Here is a 23,647-nt window from a genome sequence, read left to right on the forward strand (position 1 = left end):
TATAAACTTTTATTATTTCTTTAAAACTTAATATTTATTTATAAAGTATTCTTTTTTTTAAAATTATAATAAGTTTTAGTTTTTTCTTTATTTATAATATTAAGTTCTATTTAACTTAAAGAAGTTCTATAGACTATAGATTTATATATATATCTTCTAGTATTAGACTAGTATTACTATAAGTAGAGTCTTTAAATCCTTTTTTCTTTTTTATATTTTAGTTTTTTAATATAAAGTCTATTATTAATTTTAAGAATTTAATTATTAAACTTATTAAAGTTATTAAATTAATTAGTTTTTAAAACTTTATTCTTAACTTCCTTTTATAGTCTATTATAAAAAAGTTCTATTTAGTTATTATTATCCTAAAAGAGTTATATTATAATATAATAAAACTTCTTTATATAATACTATATAAAGTCTATTTACTTTAATTACTTAAGCTTATAAACTATTATTTATTTTTTATTAGGATCTTTAAATATAATCTTAAGCTTTTTTTAAGTTTATTATAGTTAATAAAGATTTTAATTATTTACTTTTAGGTTCTTTTTTATTAAAATAATCTTATAGAGTTAATTCTTATTATTTTATTACTTTTTTTATAAAAAGGTTTTCTATATATAGTACTTTTATTTTAAAATTCTTAATAGTATTATTAATATATAAATATATTTTAATTTAAATTAAGAAGGTTTATATATTTTCTTTAACTTTATTAAATAGATTAGATTTAAAGAATTTAAAAAGGGTAATAACTTTAATTATACTTAGGACTTAGAGTTAATTAAGTTTTTCTATAAAGTTATTAATCTATTTAGTAAGTTAAATAATAGTTTAGTTTAAGTTAATAGTATTATAATTAATAGTAGATATTATAAAGATTAACTATTTAAAGTTTTAAAGTAACTTACTAAATAAGACTAATTAAAATATAATAATAGTTCTTCTTTAATCTATAGTAAATTTATTTTTTAAAAAGTAAGTATAACTAAATAGTATTATAGTATAAATTATATTAAGAGATTACTTTTAATAGTAGAACTATTATTTAGATTAATTAGTAGAGATCTAGTCTAACTATCTACTAGAATCCCCCTCTTTATATATCTATCCTATCCTCTACTATACTACCTAGATTACTAGCTTATACTAAGGTTATAATCCTTTCTAGACTTACTAGCTTATAGTGCTCCTATAAGCCTATTATAGTTATATAACTTTCTATCCTAATCGGGCGTCCTGTAGGCGTCCCGCCTAGCCTCCTTCTCAGGCCGCCCTGTGTCACTCTTAAATGTTCATAATGAATAGCTACTCTCTAATCTATACCCTCCTATCTAAATCTACCTCCTCTACCCCTAGTATAAGCAGCGGCGAGAGTATTATAACTAGTAGATTATACGTATAACCTAAGTTAGTTATAATCTAGTATACTAGTGTATAAATCTATAGTAGTGTATCTTTAGCCTCCTCTATTAGTAGTAGTGTCTTATATACTACTCTATATAGATGCACTCTACACGTGTAAAAGTTAGCTAGATATATCCTAAACGTCCTAGTAATTAACAACACTAGGTTTTCTAAGAGGTGTGCTACTATAAGCTTACTAGCGACGGCTAGGTCTATCAGCCTAGGCCTATAGCCGTATAGTGTCCACAGCCCGGCCGCAATTGTGACACTAATGTTGACCGCCTTAACCTCATCCTCCATAGTGCCACGCGACTAGTGCTAGGGGTTAATCTTAGAAATCTACCCGCTAAAGCCCTACACTTTCTAGTAGAACTTAAGGCCGGGCTAGTATAGCGCCTAGAAGAGTGTGTCCTTAATGCTCTTATCGTTAGGGGTGAGGGAGCCCTTGGGGCTGGTAATAGTGTATTCATTGTAGGACGGTGAGCTTTAGGTGAGGATTCCCTCGTTGTTAGCGAGAAACATGCCCTCGCCACTAGTGGACATAGTGCGCCCGTTAAGGAGGCGGATCTAGAGTAGGAGCTGCTATTTAATAGTAGAGAAGCTTATCCACTCGCCTTTTTAGAATATAATGTAGACGTGTTTAAGGTTAAAGTGTACTATATTTATCTTAACACTAAGGATGTTCATATAGTAGAGGAAGAATAGGGTCACTAGTATATATTCTTAGTTATTACTATAGTTAGCTATAGTAGTATTATTAAAGGTAGTAATAGTATTAGAGGCGTTTTAGTAGTATAATTTATTATAGAGGCTAAAATTATTATATTTTCTTACTATTAATAAGGCTAAAAAGGCGTATATAGTATTCTTTACTATAACTAATATATATACTATACTAATTATAGTATATTATATAATTAACCACTTCTTACTCACTTTAATGTCTTTTAAAATCAGCGGCCTAGCTAATAAGATGAAGAACTATATAAGCTCGTTATTCTAGAAATACGATGCTTCTTCCTCTACTCGACTGTCACACAGTGGGGACTCCGTGATAATGTTAATATTACTATAGCCGGGCGCGTCTTGGCTTGGCGGGCGGCGTACGGAGTCGACCGTGTCTATGAGCATGCCGGGGATGGCATCGGACGCAATCTAGGGCAGTAGGCCTTGGCTGCTGCCGGCGTCACGCATCAGGTCGTCGTAGTCAAAGGACTGGAAGCCCGCAAACAGCGGCGCGGCAAGGCCCTAATCCGTGAGCGTTGCCATGTCGTTGCCGCCGCCGCTCGGGATGGTTGGTCGCGAGCGCTGGGAGGCTTGGGAGGCTCGTCGGCCGCTGGTATCGCGGTGCACCATGTTCCAGACGCATTCAATGTTTAACCTCTCGCAATGGGAGCATCTTAGGTGCTGTTTATTGTACTTGACCTTGCGCCGTCTGGCCGGTTGTCCGTTAGTGGAGCTTAGGTTTGGGCGGGCATGGGGGGCAGCTCACGTACTTGCACGTTAGACAGCCGCTACGGGACCTCGAATACCTCTTCGCTGGTGAAGAAGGTGAAGCGCTCAGTCGAGGGGGTTCCATTGCGGCAGGATGGAAGTTGATGCATCGCGAGGGTGCATCGTGGTGGAAGATGGCAAGTTTACTCCCCGAGTTTAGCTTCATCACCTCTGTCTTGGTGGATAAAGTAGGACTTTTAGCGCAATTTAGTGTGGCGCATCTCCAAGCTCCAGTGATGTATCAAAGGCAGTTTTGCGGGGTTGCTGGTGATGGATGGTGATCAACCGTAGAGATTCCAGTGTCTGTTGACGGTTCTTTCATCGAGATAAAGATGACTAATGTTCTGAAAATATTTAAACCTTACAGTGACTCTTATTAGAGTAATCTGTCAGCTTGTTAATACTTGTAGATGAAGAAGCGTAACTGTCGCGGCGTTTCCGCCCACTTTCTTCACTGTCCATCTTAAGCCATAAGGTTACTTATTTTAGCTAGGCTATGGCTAACCTATACCCAGTAGATAAACTCATCGGCTAGGCACTCTCGCAAGAATGAGACTACACCTTCCTCTTACATCTACACTAGTACCCACCTTTATAGAGAGAATTTTCAGCCACCTAAACGCACACCTAGTAGACATTAGCACTAAGCGAACCCTTTAGCGCTCTTACACAGCCGTAGGTAATGGCGATTAGCTAATCGTCTACGCCCGCGACTGGCGTAAGGGGCCGCTGACACTTCCTAGAAGGCTTCTATTATAATATATAGGAGGAGCTTATAAGAGGCGCCACTCTAGTAATAACCCACCCTTTCTTACCTAGTAGTAGCCTAGTACAACGCTTAATAAGCACTACTAAAACTAGTTATAGATAACACTAATACCTTAGGAGAGACGTAAATCTAAACACTAACTACTATAGGATTCTTATTAATAAAGAAGATAAAATTATAAACGCACTTAACACTATAGACCTAGAATCTAAGATATATAAAATTATTATTAGAGAGAAGGAACGTATAATAACTAGAGCTAATATTCTATACACCTTTATAGAGTCTATTACTACTTATATAAGAAAATTTAATTATAACTACGCCTATACTATTACTAATAACTTCACTAGGTCCCTACTTTACTATTAGAATTAATTCCTCTACTCTAGGGATATAGTAGAATATAGTAACAACCTCCTATAAATAAGAACACTAGCTAAATAAAAACTAGTGGCTAGGCTACTAACTAATAACTAGCTACCTTACTAGAAATTAGTGAGTTTCACTAATATCACTAAAGTAGTAGCGCACTAAGCACTAGGGGATATACGCGTTACTCCTACCTATTAATAACCTATTATAGTTAGTAACTATATAAACTAATAAATCCTCCTCTACCTTAAGGAGGGGTCTAGCTTCTTTAAGAAGAATAGCTTCTAGATCTAACTAGTACTTAAGGAAAAGCTTATACTTAATACTTAAGACATTTAAGATATTAAACCTACTTATATAGGCTAGACGCTTTTTATATATAATAAGGAGATCTAGAAAAAGATTATTAAATTATAAGACGTATAGGGACTAAGTATAGACCTAGACACTATAGAAAAGTATATAGTATAGTATATGTATCTAATTAAAGATTTCCTAAGTAAGCTATATTTATATAATAACACTATCCTAGACTTTAAAAAGACTATTAATAAAGAGATTATTATTTAAATAGGATAGACCCCTATATAGTAGTACTATTCTAGTAGACTAAGCCTTAACCTAATAAAGATAACCCTAATTATCTTATTTAATAGACTTATATATAGTAACTTTAGACTCTTTAGTCTAAGGGTGTACTCCTTCTATATAATAAGGCCTAAACGGCTAGTATAATACTAAAACTACTAGCTCTTCTATATACTAATATAGTGTACTATAATAAAGATGTGTAGAATATAAAGTGTTACTAATATAGATTATAATACTAATAGCTATTAGGTAACCCTAAAATGTACTAACTACTATAGACCTCACTATATAGATAATAAAGGCTACTACGTGTGGCTAAAGAAGGTTAGAGACACCTTCTATAAGCTCTCTAAGTTATAGAAAATATATACTAGATAGTTTAGTATAGATAACTATAGAAGATAAAATCTAGAAAGTATAATCTAGTCGTCTAATAGCCCACTAGTATAGAACTATACACTAGTAATAATAGATAGTAAGGAGGAGGCTAATATAGAGATAGTAAACACAACACTAGACGTTATAGGTGATACTACTATAGAGCTATAATAGGCAGAAATCCTACCCCTAGTAGTAGATAATAAGGAAATAGGTGAGGCTATAGAAAGTATTAAAGAAGAGTAGCTATAAATTAATAACCTTAATATAAAAGTAGATAATAAAGTAGGAGAAAGGATAGAGCTATAAGAGGGAGATAGTTAAGCTAAAGAAGATAGGGAGGTAGTAGATAGTACTACTAAGAGTAATAGAGAGGTAGAAGGCGATATAAATAATAATAATAAACATAGTAATAGTAATAGTAGCGATATAGACGTAGATGCCTACTATAACTATAGGGGGGAGGAAATATAGTAGATATCTAAGGCTATTAACTAAGAGATTAGTAATAGATATAGTACTAATTATATAAACTTAGAATAATAACTATAGTTAAATAAGACTAACTAGGCTACTATAGTCTAAATGTCTATAGCTATATAAGGAGGCTTCACCTAGTAGAGACTAGTATAGTATATAATAGCTATTAAGAAGAGATTTCTTACTACTTACTCTATATAATAAATTATACCCTTAGATAATATAAATCCCTCTAGTGACCCTCTAGTAGGTAATATAATTATAGTCTAGACATCCTACGACTACTCGCCTCTAAGCAGCCTACTACTAGAAGCTCACTACTAGGATGAATCACTAAAGAAATAATAAAGAAATATACACTAATACACTTAATAATTAGGATAATACGTATATACTATTAACTAGTAATAATTAAAATATTCTAAGTGAATATTAATAAATACTAAGAATCCTATAGTACTACCCTCTAGCTTATATTCCTAGAGGGCTTTAATGTTATTATCTTATAGGAACTAAACACATCCTATAATAAATAGAAACAGCTTTATTACACCTAGTATTACCTAGGCTTTCTATACTTTAGCCTAGTTGATTCTTAGAAGGATAATAACACACGCCCCTATGTAATAATATACGTTAAAATCGACTATAAGATCTAAGCGGAATAGATCACACTAATAAGACACTAAGACCTCCTATAGGTAAGAGTGAATAGGGTCGCGATTCTTAATATCTATAATAGGCTAGAGGCTAAGGACACCCTCTTAGTCCTAGAAGGATAGACTCTACTAGGGAACTATATAGTCGCTAGCGATATAAATGCCTTCTACACCTCCTAGTAGTTAGACTAACTAGCCTTATAAGGTGGGTATTATATTTATAAATAGATAGAAACGTATAACCTACACCTACTTAATAAGCTAGATAAAGTAATAACTATAGCTAAATATAACTTAAGAAGTAGTATAATTAACCTAGCCTTCTTAAATATACTTAAAGTGTCTACTATAGTGGAAGTGTACTTTATAATAGGATCCCTCTACTACACTATTAGAATTAAAATTCTAAACTAAGAACTAGCCTAGGTTACACTAGGAAAAGTTAGAGTGACTATACTAGATGAGATTAAAGCCTTTAGAGATTATATAAGTAAGGTAGTAAAGTTACTACCTACTAATATAGACTTATAAGCCTAGATTAAGGATAAAGCTAGGCAGCTCTAAGAGATCCTCTAGAGCTCTACTATAGTATATAGTAGAGTAAGCTATAGTTACTACGCCTAAAGCTACCTATAGTGGAATTAGGAGTGTAAAGACGTATATAACGACTTATAGGTTATATAATACATCTATAAGAACTAAAGAGAAGAGAAAGTATAATAGGCTAGAGTAAGGTTCTACTACGTCCTCTAATATGTATAGTAAAACTTCTAGTATAATACTATAAACGAAGTTATTATAGTAGAAGGTGTATATAAACTCACTAGATAGATAAAGCTAAAATAATAACTATAACCCCTACTAATCTAGGTGGGTAATATAACCTACTCTACTAATATAGAGAAAGCTATAGTACTATATAAGGAGAAGCTAGAATACTATAACGTATTAGATAATATCCTTAATGTATAGGAGCTAACTATTAGCCCTACTAAGAAGATCCCCTTTATAAGAATAATCTTAACTAAAGAGATTAAAAAAACTATCCTATACACTAAAAACATAACCCCTAGTTTAAATAGTATTATAACTAAGATACTATAAGTAGTCTAGCTATATATTATCTAACCACTCATAACACTATATAATGCCTGCCTATAACTTAGCTATCACCCTAGTGTTTTTAAGACTACTAAAGTTATTATAATCTTAAAGCCTAAAAAGTGAAACCTTAGTAATATATCTATATAGTACTCTATATTACTCCTATCCTACCTTAGTAAAGGATTAGAATAGGTTATTTTAAGAAGAATAGCTTATACTACTATTAAATATAGTATCCTCTATCCTAACTAGGCGGGAGTACTATTAAAGTAGTCTATTATAGATATTATAGTGTCCTTTATTTATAATATAGAGAAAGCACTTATAGCTAGTAAGGTAGTAACTCTTATTATAGAAGATATTATAGGAGCTTTTAATATAATCCTCTATAACTATATAATCCTTTACCTATAGTAGTAAGGGTGGCTAGATTTCTTAGTCTAATAGATAGTAAGCTTCTTACTAAATAGACTAGCTAGTGTATACTTCTAAGATATAACTACACTAAGTGTAAGACTATAATATAGCCTCTTATAAGGCTCGCCTATCTTACTAATACTCTATATTTTAATTAGAGTAGTAATTTATTTCCTCTCTAGGGCAGCCTAGAGATATAAATATATAGATAATATAGTAATACTCTTTATAGGAGACTCACTAGAGGATATAGTAAGATAAGTAAATAAAGTAATTATGGCTATAGAATTATAGGGAAGAGGTAAAATAATCTACTTTAACTTAAATAAAATAGAAATTATACACTTCTCTAAACGTATAGTAGACTATAGCTAATCTCCTATTATTTACTATAGTAATAAGGAGATATAAGTATTAATATCTATATAGTGGCTTAGTATCTAGCTTAATAAGAAACTCACCTTTAACTACTATATTAATAAGTGGATATAAAAGGCCTATAAGGTGATTAATTACCTCTAGGTTATAAATAACACTATATAAAGTATAGTAGTAATAATAGCCTATTAAGTAGTGTAGGCTATAGCTATACTAATCCTATTCTATAGACTAGATGCTTAGCTACCTAGCTTAGATATAGGCAACTTACGCTTAAGAAGAAACTATATTTTAAAGACGAACTTAGATAAAATTTAATATATGTTTAATCTTATATATAGAATAGTTCTACCTATATAGAAGATAATACTATTAGAGTTTCTTTAGAAGGAAGTAGGCATCCTACTAGTGAGTGTCCTACTTTAATATATTTAAGAATAGGTAGTAGTCTAATACATAATACTAGATAAAGTATATCTAATTAGTAAAAGGTTATAATAATTATAAAGAGAAATTAAACTTAATAAGAAACTACTTATTATAGAATAAATAGCCCTCTAGTATTTAAGGCTCCTTTAGACTATATATTATACTAATAAAATTAAAAGACTAAGACTTATCCTATAGAGGTTTTTTAGTAATATATAAGTAGAAGGGGCTATAGAGAGGTAGACTAAAGAGAACACTATAGTAGAGTTTAAATATTAGCTTACTAGCTAACCTATAGACTATATAGTCTTTAGTAATAGCTCTAAAACGAATACTAATATAGTAGGATACGGCTTTATTATTTTCTATTATAGATAACTTCTAGACTAGGGTTCTAGATAGCTAGGACAATAAGAAGTATTTAATATTAAGATATATAGTACACTTATAGGACTTAAAGTGGCTATATAGTAGAATAGCCTCTATAAGCTAATTATAGTCTATATAGATAATACGTCTATAATTAACTATATTAGAATAATAGTAGTAGACTCTTTATAGGCCTATTTCTAAGAATTCTAAAGGATTAAGGATAAGCACCTATATTTAATCTTAGTTAAATAGTCCCTTAGCTATACTAGTATCTTTAGTAATAAGCTAGCTAACTAACTTATAAAGTATAGTACTATACTCCCTATAAATAAGTATCTACTATCTATCTTATATAGGAAAAGATAGATAAAGATATAAATAAAGATTAATTACTAAGTCTAGTAGGTATTAATTAAGAGAATAGAGTATCTAAAGCTTAGCCTAGGAGTTAAGCTAAAGTAACTCTTAGAACTTAGCCTTCCCTACTACCTACTTAACTATCTCTTAATAATATAATTATAATATAGTAACTTTATAGAATACTATAAGAGATTCTATCCTAAATAGGCGACACTAGAGTGCCCTTATAGGCGCTAGAAATCGCCTACCTATCTTTTCTACTATAGAAAGATCCCTAGCTATCTCTAGGTTTAACTAGACCCTAATCTAGAGATAGTAATAGAGAAATTTCTTAGTAGATCCTATAAAGTGTATATACGTATTACTAACTTCTATTATTTAAAGATTAATAAGTGTATATAGTACTTTATAGAGTATAAGCCTAGTACACTCTATATAGTATTTAGTTTAAGTAGTTAATACTACTTATTAAATATTTCCTCTATTTCCTTTATTTTAGGCGATATACACTACTAATAGTAGGGCTCCTACTAGTCCCTATAAAAAGACTAACGTCGGCCACCCACTTGCGGGCCACACCCACTTCTGGGCCACCCTTTTACACTAAAATACGCCTTTTTTAATATTAAATAATATAAGATATATAGAGGATAGAATTCTTATAAAATATATTTAATTAGGAGAATACTATAGAAAAGTTATATTCTAATTATTAATACTATACCTAATTTCTTTAAATTCTAATAATTAGTTTAAGAAAGTTTTAAAAAAAGTTAAGGTTAATTAGTATTTTACTAGTAAACCTTAACATTATATCTTTAATTTTCTTAATTTAAGGAGAATTTCTAAAAATCTAATATTTTTATATTAATTTCTTTATATTATAAATTATCTTTATATAGAATCTTTAGTCTTCTTATTAGATAGCTATTTAATAATTCTTTAAATATTTAAAGTGGAGAAAATTTAGTAAGGGAGAAATTTTACTTAATTAAAAAATATTATTATATTAAATATAATTAAAACTTATACTTTATATAAATCTTTATTTAAAATAATATATTAAGAATTTCTTTATATTTATTCTAATAAAAGTGGGTTTTAGAAAGTAAGTTAAAAAAGGTGTATTTTAGTGTAAAAGGGTGGCCCAGAAGTGGGTGTGGCCCGTAAGTGGGTGGCCGACGTTAGGTGATAGAAGTTATTAGTGTAATACGTGTATAGTAACCACTATAGGTGTATAACACTAGTATTATTATAATCCTACTAATAGGTATTAATTTAAATAGATATATACTATTAGGCGTAATACTACTATAGTTAGAGGATAATAGTAGGGAGAGTATTCTAGGGGCAACTAGTGAGAATATAGGCGCGCGCCGCCCTATGGGGGCCTACTAAGCGGGTACGCCTACACGTTTATCTGTAGAAGGCTTGATAGCACGTCTAAAAGCCTACTCTAGGGCGCTAATAGACGTAAATAATCAAATCAAATCAAATCAAAGGCCAGGCACTCTCGCGAATTTTCTCTAAAAAAAATATCAGATTGATATTGATGCAAACTGGAGGTGCACAGAGAGGGAAGCTCACACGGCTGATGTGCGTAGAGGTGAAGATTTAACTGAGCTGTGCTGGTATCGAAGACATTCTACGGCTTGAATTATCACGAAATGCCCCGTCAGTCGCTCACTCAACATAGTCTTACTTCTTTTACCCTACAAAGGCACCCGATTACTATAAGAGTTTTAACATTTTCTAGAAAAAAGAAAAGCCATGTATTTCTTAGTAAGTAAGAGACGGGGTATTTGTATTTGTTGTGTAGCTCATTAGGTGCTGATTCTGCAAGGCACAACTTCACGACCAGGGCAACTGCGACCTCTCAAAACTTGGACGCCATCCTCCTCGGATTCCATCTCCGTATTAAATACAAAGCATGCTCAAAAGCCCCATGTTGCTCGCTCCTTTCAGAGCGTTTTTCTTTTTCGGCTGATCATACGGCTGCGGTGCGTTGTAGCCATTCTGCGGAGTCCCCTTGGCCATGGCCAGTTGTTGAGCAGCATAGCCCTTGTTGTCTTGGTATGCTGGCTTGGAAGATCCGCAGCCCATGTTGAATGCTGAAATTTGAACGTGATATGCCGTGTTTGTTGGATTGAGGAATTTGGTCCTGGCTGCGACAGCAACGTGAAAAGCGGTGCGGTAGATAACGCCGATGTACTCTGCAGATGACGTGGAAATAGATGAAAAAGTTGGTATAAATGAAGGAAGTGGTTGAGATGAAGCAGTTGGGAATCGTCTTTACAAGATTTAAAAACAGTAGCATCATAAATGTCCGTTCACCGAGTCGACCCCTGCAAATTGGTCGCCCGTTGTAAAGTGTCAATGTCGTCATGATCTACCGCAACGCAAACAGGCTGCGCCGAAGCAGCCAATAATTTCACACGCGCTGAGACTTTTCGTGACACAGCGGAAATACGGCTCATTAAAAATAAGCAGCACCGAGCCTTACAGGCGCTGGCGAGGCTGGCCGATCCTGCCCAACAGGCCCCAAGACGGCGGCCAGGTCCGCTCCCCCATATAATCGGCTTGAGAAAATCAAGGCAGACAATTATGTGCGTGCGACCAATCATATAGGCTTGTGTCGGTCAGGTCTTGTACAGGTTTTATGTTCCCCGAGGAGGAGCTTGAAGCTCTTCCGATGATGAAGCAGTTCGCGTGTAAGTAAATTCCAGACAATCATAAATTTAAGCTTACTGGCGCTGTGCTAGTAAAGCATTAATGGCTGATGGTAGATTGTTCGCAAGATCGGCCGTTGCGCTATATTAACTCAAGACTCGGCTAGTCACTAAATTACTTACAATACCACAAGATAAAGCTAAATGACTACAGTCTCCGGCTAGCCTGAAGAGCTGCATGCTAGTTCGACGGATTCGACAAGCTGTCGGCGAAAAGATACCTCAACTTGCCGATCAAGGCGACCTGGCCCGAAAGTGAGGCCGCACAGTTCGCCCAATGCATTCATGACCTCGAAACCAACATTCGCCAGCCAGCCGCAGCCTTGTCGGAACGACGTTGCGGACTCTACATCAAACGAGCGTCTCGAGGTAGGATAAAAATCGTGCTTTTCATTCAAGCAGAAAAGACTATACGCATAGTAAAGACGCATCTTTTTTACATTGTTTCTTTTTGAATTGAAAGTAACGTATCGCAATGCGAACAAAGAAGGCCTCGTGGCAAGATCAACATGTCAGCCGCGTGGATCGTCACTTGGAGGGCTGAGACAAAATGCGACGCTGGGCAAGAAGCTCCGCGCAGGGCCATACGGGATGAAAAAGGCATGCATAAGCCGACCATGGAAGTCTGAAGATCTGCTTCATTTACTGGAGTGAGGACACAACAAACTAGCTTGGTATCGAAGCTTTAGACGCTTCTTCTCTGAGCCCGACTTTGCTGCATTTTCATAACCATGGTACTCCCTCGAATCAGATTTGAAGCGTTTTTATAATGCCATACAAGATCCTTGCCGTATTAACTCTCGTATCCAAGTACAAGTCATACATCTCGATCTCGTGCATGTCGCCTTGCAGCCTGCGTATACCAAATCAAACCGGGCTGTGAGCGTACTCGGCAGCAACTTTCGATAATTTGCTTAAACATAGCCCGTCTATTGTAAACGGTCATCTGTAAAGAGCGCGAGTGCTTGATCCTATAGCCTTGTTGAACTGACGTAAGATTTTAACAGCATTCATCTTGGTTTGTCTGCGATTGTTCTGCCAGTGCTGGCGCCTCTGCCTCTCCGACTGCATGCTAGTACGCACAGGATACGTTGCTTTCAACAAGTCTCCGAGGCTGTACAGACTGGAACGAGAGTAGAAGAATTTATCTGTTGACAGGTTGTAAAAGAAGTAGTATAAAAAGGCAAGCATATCCCGTCAATATTCAGGAACTTCAGCCAGAAGCATACAAACCACCACTACAATCATTCACCATACAAAATCTCAAGATTTTTCTCCATCTTTCTATCTTCCCACCGCAAATATGAAGTTCACCACTTTACTCGTTGCCAACCTCGCCGCCGTGGCCTCTGCTGCTGCCATTGAGCCGGTTCAGAACCAAGTTGACATTTCTCTGCCTCCCGGCTGCACCAAGCCCAACCTCATCAGTAAATATACACCGTCTTTTGCCCCCCAGCTTCTCCAAAGCATCTCACTAACGGCATTGCAGAGTGCGCACTTCGTCTCGTCGGCACCACTGCTTCTTGCGGCGCTGCCATCATCGAGGTCGGCGCCAATCCGGTTGCCGACCTGAGCTGCATCGGTTCCGCTGCCAACACGGCCGCCAAGTTTGACGAGTGCAAGAAGTGCATCCCGCACAAGCAGAACCTTATTGAGAACTAGGGGGTTGTTCTTGATGAGAGCCGGGCACAGGAATAACGGGGAGAAATAGTTGTTGATTGACGACAACTGTGAAGGCTACATGATGTGCCTACCTGTATAGTGGGCATGGCGGAACGTTTGTCAGTAGCCTCCAGTCAATAATGGGTGAGAATCTATGCAAATCCCCAGTCAATAATTCTATTTAAATTGTGTGGTGTAAAGTTATGAACTCTCTATAAGAAAAAGACTTATCTTTAAATATTGGATTCTTTACTGATAAAAATGTTTTATAGCTCCTGAGATGTGATCGTTAGATCTGTGGCTGTAACTAGTGCATCGGCAATTTCTTCAGTGGCCATCAACACTTCTTCGTGCTGACCCGTCCGCCAACAATCTGCACGCCGCACAGGATACCGCGTAGCAGCTCATAATCATCTTGAATAGCATCATTACCCGTTCTGAACAGTTCTGGGCGCGACCCTGCGTCGCCAATGGGGTAAGCCAGGTGCTGCGATAGGTCTCCCAAGACTAGGGGTATGGCCAAGTCCGGAGATTTCCCCAAACTTCCGCCCCAATCGCGGGGTAATTTTGGTTTCGTCTGTACTTTCGATCGGCATTTAATGCCGAGTAATCTTGGGGCCCAGGTTTGACCGAACCGCCGACCCGCATCGTACTCCTTTCAAAGGACGTATAGACAGTCCACCATGTGGCATTTTTATTGGTCCTAAGGCTTCTTTTTGTAAGCCTGTTGCCAATTACTTACAAAAGGCCCGTGGCGACAATAATGACACGCGTGCAGACGGATGGTGTCATTTTGTGTGGGCACTGGTGCATCTGCAGGTTGAATTTCGGGATCACCGCCGCTACGGGGGCAATGTGCAATCGACCTTCCCGATTCAGCCCGCTTTACATATGGGTAAGTCGATAGACAAATTCTCCATACCAAATCTATTGTGAGTGGACATATCGCAGGTCTCGGTGTCCAATGCCGAGCGAGCATCATTCCCAGGTGGTGGGCCGCTGATCATTTCAAAGTTGGTGACGGCATCGAGGCTGCGGTGACTCGGCAAAGGCGTTATGAGTGCATCTGCGGCCCGAAATGCGAGCACCAAGTCGCTGCCCAATCATGGCGAGTCCGGCGGGCACACAGAATTGGAGGCCAACCTCAAAAACTAGAAATACTGGCCGAATGACGACATGACAAGCTGAAATTTCATTTTGTTCCATCGCCGCACCCAGGCTTCAAGTCCACAACACCATGTATTTCATCGCCGAGCTTCTACGATTCCGTCCAGAGGCGACCTTGCTCGCCGTGGTAGCGGCAGTGGGGATAGGGCTGGTCGGCGCATATCACTTCGTTCAATCGAACAAAGGCAGGCCCTACTCGGAACTCCATTCCAACTTGGCCATGGAGTCTAATTGTTAATTCTTATGATTGTAGCCAAAGAAGACGATGGAAAAGGGTTTGTGACTCCGGCGCCTAAACCTTTACTCCAGTTCAACCCCACCACCGCCGAACCCCAGCTCTACCGACCATTCCGCCATGGGCCCAATCACATCACGATGGGCATCCGAAAGCTGGATTGGGACAGCTGGATTGAGATGGACTCCGACTTTCTTCGTTACCATGACCTCAAAGTCTCCGAGCTGCAGAAAAACCTCGGCGCCCATGTCCAATATGTTGACAACGCGGTGACTAGGGAAGCTTGCTTTGAAGTTCTGGAGGAACTAGCCAAGTACCTGACAGCGCGCTATCCCAAGATCTTCCAATGCAGTGATGGGAGCTTGGCAAATACTCTAACCGGGGAAACGTTTGAGTATCCTGCCAGTAAGTGTCCTTTTGTTCATGACCCCCCGCTGGTGTCTTTAGCCTCCGCTCACGACAACTTTAGCTACTCCTACTGAGGCGTTGACGACTGCAGCTAAGTTGGTGCAGGATGACCTTGTACTCATGATAGAGAACGATGGTGAGCCCTCATTGTGATGCCGAGACGACATAGCAACGGCACTAACAATTCCGGCGATAGATGGGAATTATCACCTTGATGCCGGAGCTGTTTGCTTACCCGGATTCTGGCGGTTAAGTGATAAGTTTCGCATGTCTCTGGACACTCTCCATATCGAGACCAAAGTTCCACACTATCAAGAAAAGCTCCAGAAATCCATGAATCGATTTTTCAAGACTATGCGCCCCGAAAACGCCGTTGTTCGCAACAATGTACGACGGTACCATTATACAGTACTCATATGGAAGTGGCTAATGGCCGTATAGTTCTTCATTCAGCTTGATGATGGGCTTCATTGGTCCCATCGAATGGGAGACCAGGACGGCAAGGATGTGGCTTGTAAGTGACATTGATAACCTTCGAGCACCGGGCTCTAATAATTTTCAAGCTTGGGCAACTGCGAATTCTGCGGGTGTGACTGTTAAAGACCTTTACTTCCGATCGGAGCGACAAACTCTCAGACGGCTCCCCCGCTCTGGCGCTCTCATGTTTACTGTTCGAACTTACTTTGAACCCATTACTGCTGTTGCCGAAGAGCCTCATGTTCCGGGACGCTTGGCGGAGGCAATCGAGCAGTGGGATGAAACTGTGTCTACGTGGAAGGGCAAACACCACTGGGCTGATATTCTGCTCCCTTACCTGCATGAGCAGGAAAGATTGCAGAAGGAATCGGGCTTGCTTAAAAGGGTTGCCGAGGGAGACTATCCGTTCTAACTGCGTGGAATCTTTAGCAGTCCATTAGTGGAAACAACGAGATGTCAAGATTGTCTGCCTGAGTGGGAGAAGGAAGGTTACTACCAACATTTGCCTTCTTACAGGCCAACGTTTACAGACAGTATTACTAAGCCCTTTCCTTATTTTCAAGATTATAAAGCTGCCACGGGTAATGATAGCCGGGCAACGAATATAGAGGAAAGGACTAAACTAATTAAAGCTAGATATAACAGTTTAGACGAAGTGATTTTATAAGGGTTATAGTATAGTAGAGTAGGCGATTTTAAGATGCAACTGACCGCCGTAGGATAAATACATTATAGCCATACGTGAGTAGTCAAGCTCTTAGGAGATGTAAGGGGGGAGTAGGTGGTGCCGGCTAGGGTACTGACTATCCATCTACATACTATCTATTACAAACGTATAAAGGATATAGATAATAAAGGAAAGACAGCCTAAAGATGTAACTATAGGGCACCTATAGAATACTTAGTCTAAGGTAGGAAGTTATATAACTAAATCACTAAGGATTATAGTAATCTAGTAGTATACTAAAGATTACTTAGATTATAAGTAATCTAAAGAATTATAAAGAAATAGATAAGTATATATAGGAAAGGGATTTTTAGTAGATAGTTAGTCTAGATCTTTACTAATTAATCTAAGTAATAGTTTACTTATTAAAACTTAACCTTTTAATATTAAACTTATAACTACTCTACTTAAGTATACTTTATATATATTAAGTTAAACTTACTTCCTAAGAACCTACTATAGATTAGGACTAAGCCACTATTATATTAAACTACTATTATACTATCCTAGTTCTTAGTAAGTCTATAGATAAAGTAGATATTAACTATAGTATTAAAAGTATAATATTGGATTTAGGTACTAGTATCTTTACTCTAGCCCTAACCATCACTACTATGTACACCCTAATCGTTCTACTCTAGTAAAGATTAGGAGAAATGGCTCACCCTAGATAACCCTAGAGATAAAAGCAAACTAGTTCCTAAAAATTAGATCCTAAATACTACTATTAGAGAATAGAGTTAACTACTAATAATATAAAGTTTCACTAGAGTAATACTAAGTAAAGAATAAATAAAAACTAAGCTTATATTCAGCCTATTACCTAATAATACTAAAGTATAATAGATTAAGAGAAAATTTCACTAGGGCTATATATTATATAATAATAAGATATAATTAAATAAGCCACTATAATAGGGCTGACTTTTATATCTTAGTGCACTAATAACATTAGTACTATAACTACTACTCTATAAATAATAATTACTTTCTAACTTATATTAATATAGTATATTCTATCTATAGAAATTCTATAAAATAAAGTATTTAACTAAATATATAGGATAAAATATATCCTCTTCTAATTAGGCGAACACCTAAGGATTTTAAGGAAAATAAAATGTTACTATAAGCTAGTGTTTAATAGGGTTCGTTAAACGTATTGGTTAGTAGTTGTCTATTCTTGCCCAGGCTTGCACTTGATGTTCTTGCCCAGGCTTGCACTTGAAGCTGAGGCATGGCTTGCTGAAAGGTGTGGAGGCCTAGTAGAGTGCGGCTATTAACGACAGCCCTAGCGGCTCACTAGTGTGAATTCATACTGCGTGCGTATTACTACTAGTTAAGAAGCTTCTAGGCGACGCTTATAACGATGTTATTTTGATGCCTTAATGTTAAATAATAGTAGTTTTATATAGTAATACTGTGCTTTAATAAGCTTTATAGTTAGTAGACATAAGTGAGTAGGGGAGTAGTGAAGGTGGACTAGACTAACTAAGACACTAGCCGATTAAAGCTATAAGGTAGTATAGAATATAAAACTTTAATCTTTTCTACTTATAGTTTTATTTTAAATTTTATATACTTATTATAACTATACTCAATTATAATAAGTACTTATAGTATTAGTTATTTAAGTAATAATATTATACCCTTAAAGCTAGCTTCTATCTCTTATTTATATAAGTAATAAAACACTTATACTTACTATAGATAGGTCTACTTACTATAATAACCACTCCTCTAACTAATATCTTCGGCTGAATAGCCTATAGCTTCCTATGTTTAAACTTCCTCTCTTTTACCTCCTCCTTTTACTCCTCCTCTAGTCGTTATTATATAACTATATCTTCTATTAATACTCCCACTATTAATTACTTAAGTAGGTCCATAATTTTAACATCTTTTTCTCCTAGCCTTTAAATCTCTGTCCTAAGAAACACATACTAGTTAATAAAATATATAATTAGCTACTTCTCTATATAGTATACTTCCTACTAACCCACTATACTATAATTATACGTATAAGGTTAAAGCTTAAACTTAAAGAGTGTATATAATTCTAACACCTTAGTTATCCACTCTTAACTAGTAATATAAATCACTTTATTCTCTCTATAGCCCTAACCACTTATGGCTATAATATCTATAAATCCCTACGCGTAATACAGGCTAGTAATAGTGTTCTATTCGCTTAGTAGGCTGAACTAAGTCGTTAATAAGATAAATAGGTGGCTCTATCTACTACTATACTTAAATATAAACCCTTCTAACTATAGAGGCTGATGGCTTAGCGCTTTATTATCTAACAGCCGGATAATGTGCTCGTGGTCGAGATCACGGGTGTACGAGTCCTCCTTATATATAGGCTCGCTAGTTAAACCACCTACACGTATCCTTCGAGCCCTTATATTTCTCTTTATCGGCTTAGTGAAGTCTACTATAGCGAGTTAGAGGCTACTATTATAGATGTATTAGAGCGATTTATCTACACTGTGCTGTAAAAGGATCTACATATTCTCTAACCGGCCCTAAAATGCTGCTTCTATGAGTAGAGTTCGGCTGTTAACATCTATAGTGTTAATATTAGCGCCCTTTATAATAAGGAGACGAATCATCTTAGGATACTACTCTATAGTAGCTATGTATAGAGCTATTTCCCTAAACGTATAATTATTAGGTTATATAGAATATACTTTATTATTATAACTAACTATTATAAATACTATAAGACATATAGATAGGGCTAAGAGATATAAGGTGAAGGTTTATTATACTAGCCGCTAAAAGGATAGGAGATTATATAATCTCCTTAGGATTAAAGACTTAAACTATTAAGCTATTAATTTAAGAATAGGATCTAAGGGATTAAAGGTTAAACCTTCTAATTTAGAATTAGAATAGAGAGGTAAATAAATACTTAAGAAGGAAGTATTCTTATAACTAGGTAGTCTATATCTCTACTAATTAATTTAAGTAATAGTTCTATTATTAGGAGATATTTTTTAATATAACTTATATTATAATAACTACTTATATACATTTATATATTTAAACTAACTCTCTACTTAAGAAATAGACTAACTATAGATTAGGATTAAGCTACTATTATATTAGTCTACTTTTTAAATAAAGAGTTAGTTTAAGTATATAAATATATATAAGTAGTTATTATAGTATAAATTATATTAAAAGATATCTTCTAATAATAAAGCTATTACTTAGATTAATTAGTAGAAATTTAGACTACTTAGTTATAAGAATACTTTCTTTTTAAGTACTTATCTATTATAGATACACTAAGGTACTATAGATAAAGGGTAGAGTAGTCTAAAAAAGTAACTATAGAGTGCTTATAAGAGTCTAAGAATAAAAGAACTAGTTATATAACTAGATTACTAAGGATTATAGTAATCTAGTATTAATCTAAGATCACTAGGATTATAGGGTAAACTAAATAATCTAAGTAATATAGTAGAGGATAGGATAGATATATAATAAAGAGGATTCTAGTAGATAGTTAGACTAGATCTCTACTAATTAATCTAAGTAATAGTTCTACTATTAAGAGTAACCTCCTAATATAACTTAAACTATAATACTACTTATCTATACTTTATTATATATTTAATCTAACTTACTTCCTAAGAAATAGATTTACTATAGATTAGAGATGAGCTACTATTATATTATCTACCTCTCTACTATAACTCTAGATTAGAAGGCTTAACCTTTAATCCTTTAGATCCTATTCTTAGATTAATAGCTTAATAGCTTAAGTCTTTAATCCTAAAGAGATTATATAACCTCTTATTCTTTTTAGTAACTAGTATAATAAGCCTTATTCTACCTTACTTAGCCCCACCTATATACTTTATAGTATTTATAATATTATACTCTAAGCTTTTATAATACTAATAGTTTAATAAGTACTTAATAGTATTTTATATAATTCTATTATTTATATTTAAAGCTTAATTAATTATCTAATTACTTACTTTTATAAAAGCTTAGGCTATAGTCTAACTAGACTAATAGCCTAGTAGCCTAAGGTATAGGGCTAATAGGGGGGGGGGACTCCCCCTTATATATAGTAGCCACTTTATTATAACCTCCTTACCTCTTCCTCTATAAGAGATTTAATTTAAACCTTATATTAACACTTACTTATAGTAACTATAAGGTTAGTCCTTAATAATTAAATCTCTTCTTAGTTTTTTTTTAATTATTATAATAAAAGTAGGGTAGTCTTTTTAAGATACTCTAATAGACTATATTAAGTTAGTATTATTAAATTAAACCCTACTTAAATAAAATAATAAACTATAAATAGAAATATAGCTTCTTTAAAAGTAACTCCTACTAACTAGCTCCTAGGGCTAGAGTGGATATATATAGCCGCCTTTATAGACGACTATTAGTATTAAACTAGTATTAACTTATATAGTTATCTAATAAAAGCCTCTCTTATAGAGTAAAAAATTTAATAAAAATATAAAAACCTTTATAGGTTAAAAGTAAGTAATAGAGTATAAACTAGAAATTAATAAAGTCTTTATTAGTCTACTATAAGCCTAGTTTATATATATATAGTTAAGCCTTAGTTTAATTATATAATAAAAGGTTATAGTTTACTTTAAAGTAGGAGGCTATTAAAGGGAATTAGACTCTTATTTATTCTTAAGTTATTATAAAATAGTATTTAATAACCCTTACTACTAGGAGCTAGTAATAATACATTTTAGTTTAATAAAATAGTAAGAAAAGGAGTCCTTCTTTTACTACTATATATACTTTAAATAGGAATTAGTAATAGTAAGAGGGCTAGTATAAGTAAATAAAATTAAGTTAAATAAGCTCTAGTTTACTCTTTTTGATACTATAAGGAGCTTAATTATTAATAAGTGGATCTTTTAAATAGACTATAATATAATAGTATAAGATATTTAAATAATCTCTATAGACTTAGAATCCTTTTAAATTAAAGAGAACTATTAATTATAAAGTAGTAAACTACTAACTTAATACTAAGTTAATACTAATAGGGATATAGTAATAATAAGAATTAGTGTATTCTATACCTATTTAAAGGCCCCTATAAAAGGACTATAGTACTAGTTAAAGGAGTAAGAGAGGGCACCCTAAGTGTCTAAGTTAGTATTATACTCTTAAAGGGAATTAGGGGCCTACTTTTAGTATAGTTAAAATAGATATTATATTATAAAATACTACTTACTCTTAGTAAGATAACTAAATATATAATAATCTTAGGTTATAATAATTATTAACTAAAGTAGTAACTTAAAGATAGAAAATAGTAATATTTAAAAAAGTAACTCCTTTTAAATAATATAATAATACTTATAATATAGAAGTTAAATAATAAAGGGGGGGAAAGGAGTTAAGTATAGAAATAAATAAGAAAATGTATAAATATAAAACTATTCTTAGTACTAAGTATTATTAATATATTTACCCCCTTAAATATATTAATTAATACTAGTTATAAGTACTATAGAGTAATATAAGAGGGATTAATAGACTTATTATAATAATAATAGGTTACTCTCTCTTTACTAAAATAGATCCACCTTATAGTAGGGGATATACTACTTTTTACTATAGTAGAGGTAGTATAAATATATATTAATATAGATAGTTAGTAGTTCTTTATACTATTCTATATTATCCTAGCCTTCTTCTACCTAGTAATCTTAGGACTACTTTAGTTATAATAGTACTATTTAATTATTAATATAAAGGTAAAATATCTCTACTTAAAAAATAAGCCTAATTAGTGTATTTATATATAGTAATAATATAGTCTAATACTATACTCTACTCTACTTATAAGGAAGAGATTTTATAAAGTATTAAAAAATAAATTCTATATAATTAGTATTAAAGTAAAAATAATAATAATAAGTCTATATAAGATTAATACTATACTATACTATACCCTAATAAAAGAATAGTGCCTCTTAGAATAGTATAATAAGTTTAAAGACCTCTTTATAGAGGAAAAAGTAACTAGCCTACCCCTAATATAGTTAAGGTTTAATTATAATATAAAACTTAAAATATATTTAAATAGTACACTAGAAGAACTCTCTTATAGGAGACTATATTAGATATTTTATAACTAACTACTAAAAGTATATTAATAGTTTACTAGCTTACTTAATAAAGGGTGAATATAAGCTAGCTCCTCCTTTATTATAGTATTAGTTCTCTTTATTAAGAAGCTAGTAAGTAGTTAGTAGTTTTATATAGACTATAGAGCCTTAAACACTATTATAAAAGATAACTAATACTCTTTACTATTAATAAAAGAGATACTCTATACTCTCTTAATAGTAAAATAGCATATAAAGGTTAATATCCACTTAGCCTTCTATAAACTCTAAATAAAGCTAGAGTAAGAGAAATATATAGTGTTTTATACTTACTTTAGTCTATTTAAGTAGTTTATATACTTATTTAGACTTTCTAAAGCCTTAGTAAGCTTTTAAAGATATATTAATAGTATATTAAAGAACACTCTAAATGATTTTATAATAGTATATTTTAATAATATCTTAATATATAACTCTAGTAATAGAGTAGATTATAAAGTAAAAGTAAAATTAGTCTTATACTACTTAAAGAAAGTTAGACTCTATATTAATATTAATAAGTATAAGTTCTTTATTTAAATAGTAAAATACTTAGGGTTTATTATTATAGTAAGTAAGTCCTTAAAACTAGACTTAAGTAAAGTAGTTATAATATAGGATTAAGAGTCTTTAATATAATTTATAAGTATATAAAGCTTCTTAGGATTTATAAACTTCTACTATAAGTTTATCCTTTAATTCTCTATAGTAGTAGCCCCCTTTATATAGCTTATATAAAAAGGAGTATAGTTTATATAAAGAAAAGTAAAAGAATCTATTTTTTAATAACTTAAGATACTCTTCCTCTTAGAGTTATATTTAACCCTTTAGTGTTACGAACAGACAAGAGTGACACAGGGCGGCCCGAGAAGGA

General features: G+C 33.8%; 2 protein-coding genes across 2 annotated transcripts; both read left to right on the forward strand.

Moving 5' to 3' along the window:
- Positions 1-13,248: 13,248 nt before the first annotated feature.
- Positions 13,249-13,607, forward strand: ISF_09904 (hypothetical protein; the record flags this gene model as incomplete). The annotated part of the gene is made up of 2 exons (XM_018853503.1): positions 13,249-13,372; positions 13,435-13,607. The coding sequence occupies 2 exons, from the start codon at positions 13,249-13,251 to the stop codon at positions 13,605-13,607; spliced, it is 297 nt and encodes a 98-aa protein (XP_018699308.1).
- A 1,542-nt stretch (positions 13,608-15,149) lies between these two features.
- Positions 15,150-16,306, forward strand: ISF_09905 (hypothetical protein; the record flags this gene model as incomplete). Its single annotated transcript, XM_018853504.1, has 5 exons — positions 15,150-15,414; positions 15,479-15,553; positions 15,614-15,804; positions 15,859-15,931; positions 15,981-16,306. The coding sequence occupies 5 exons, from the start codon at positions 15,150-15,152 to the stop codon at positions 16,304-16,306; spliced, it is 930 nt and encodes a 309-aa protein (XP_018699309.1).
- Positions 16,307-23,647: the final 7,341 nt, after the last annotated feature.

Source organism: Cordyceps fumosorosea (assembly GCF_001636725.1).
Source record: "Cordyceps fumosorosea ARSEF 2679 chromosome Unknown scaffold_96, whole genome shotgun sequence".
In the NCBI taxonomy this organism is placed as follows: domain Eukaryota; kingdom Fungi; phylum Ascomycota; class Sordariomycetes; order Hypocreales; family Cordycipitaceae; genus Cordyceps; species Cordyceps fumosorosea.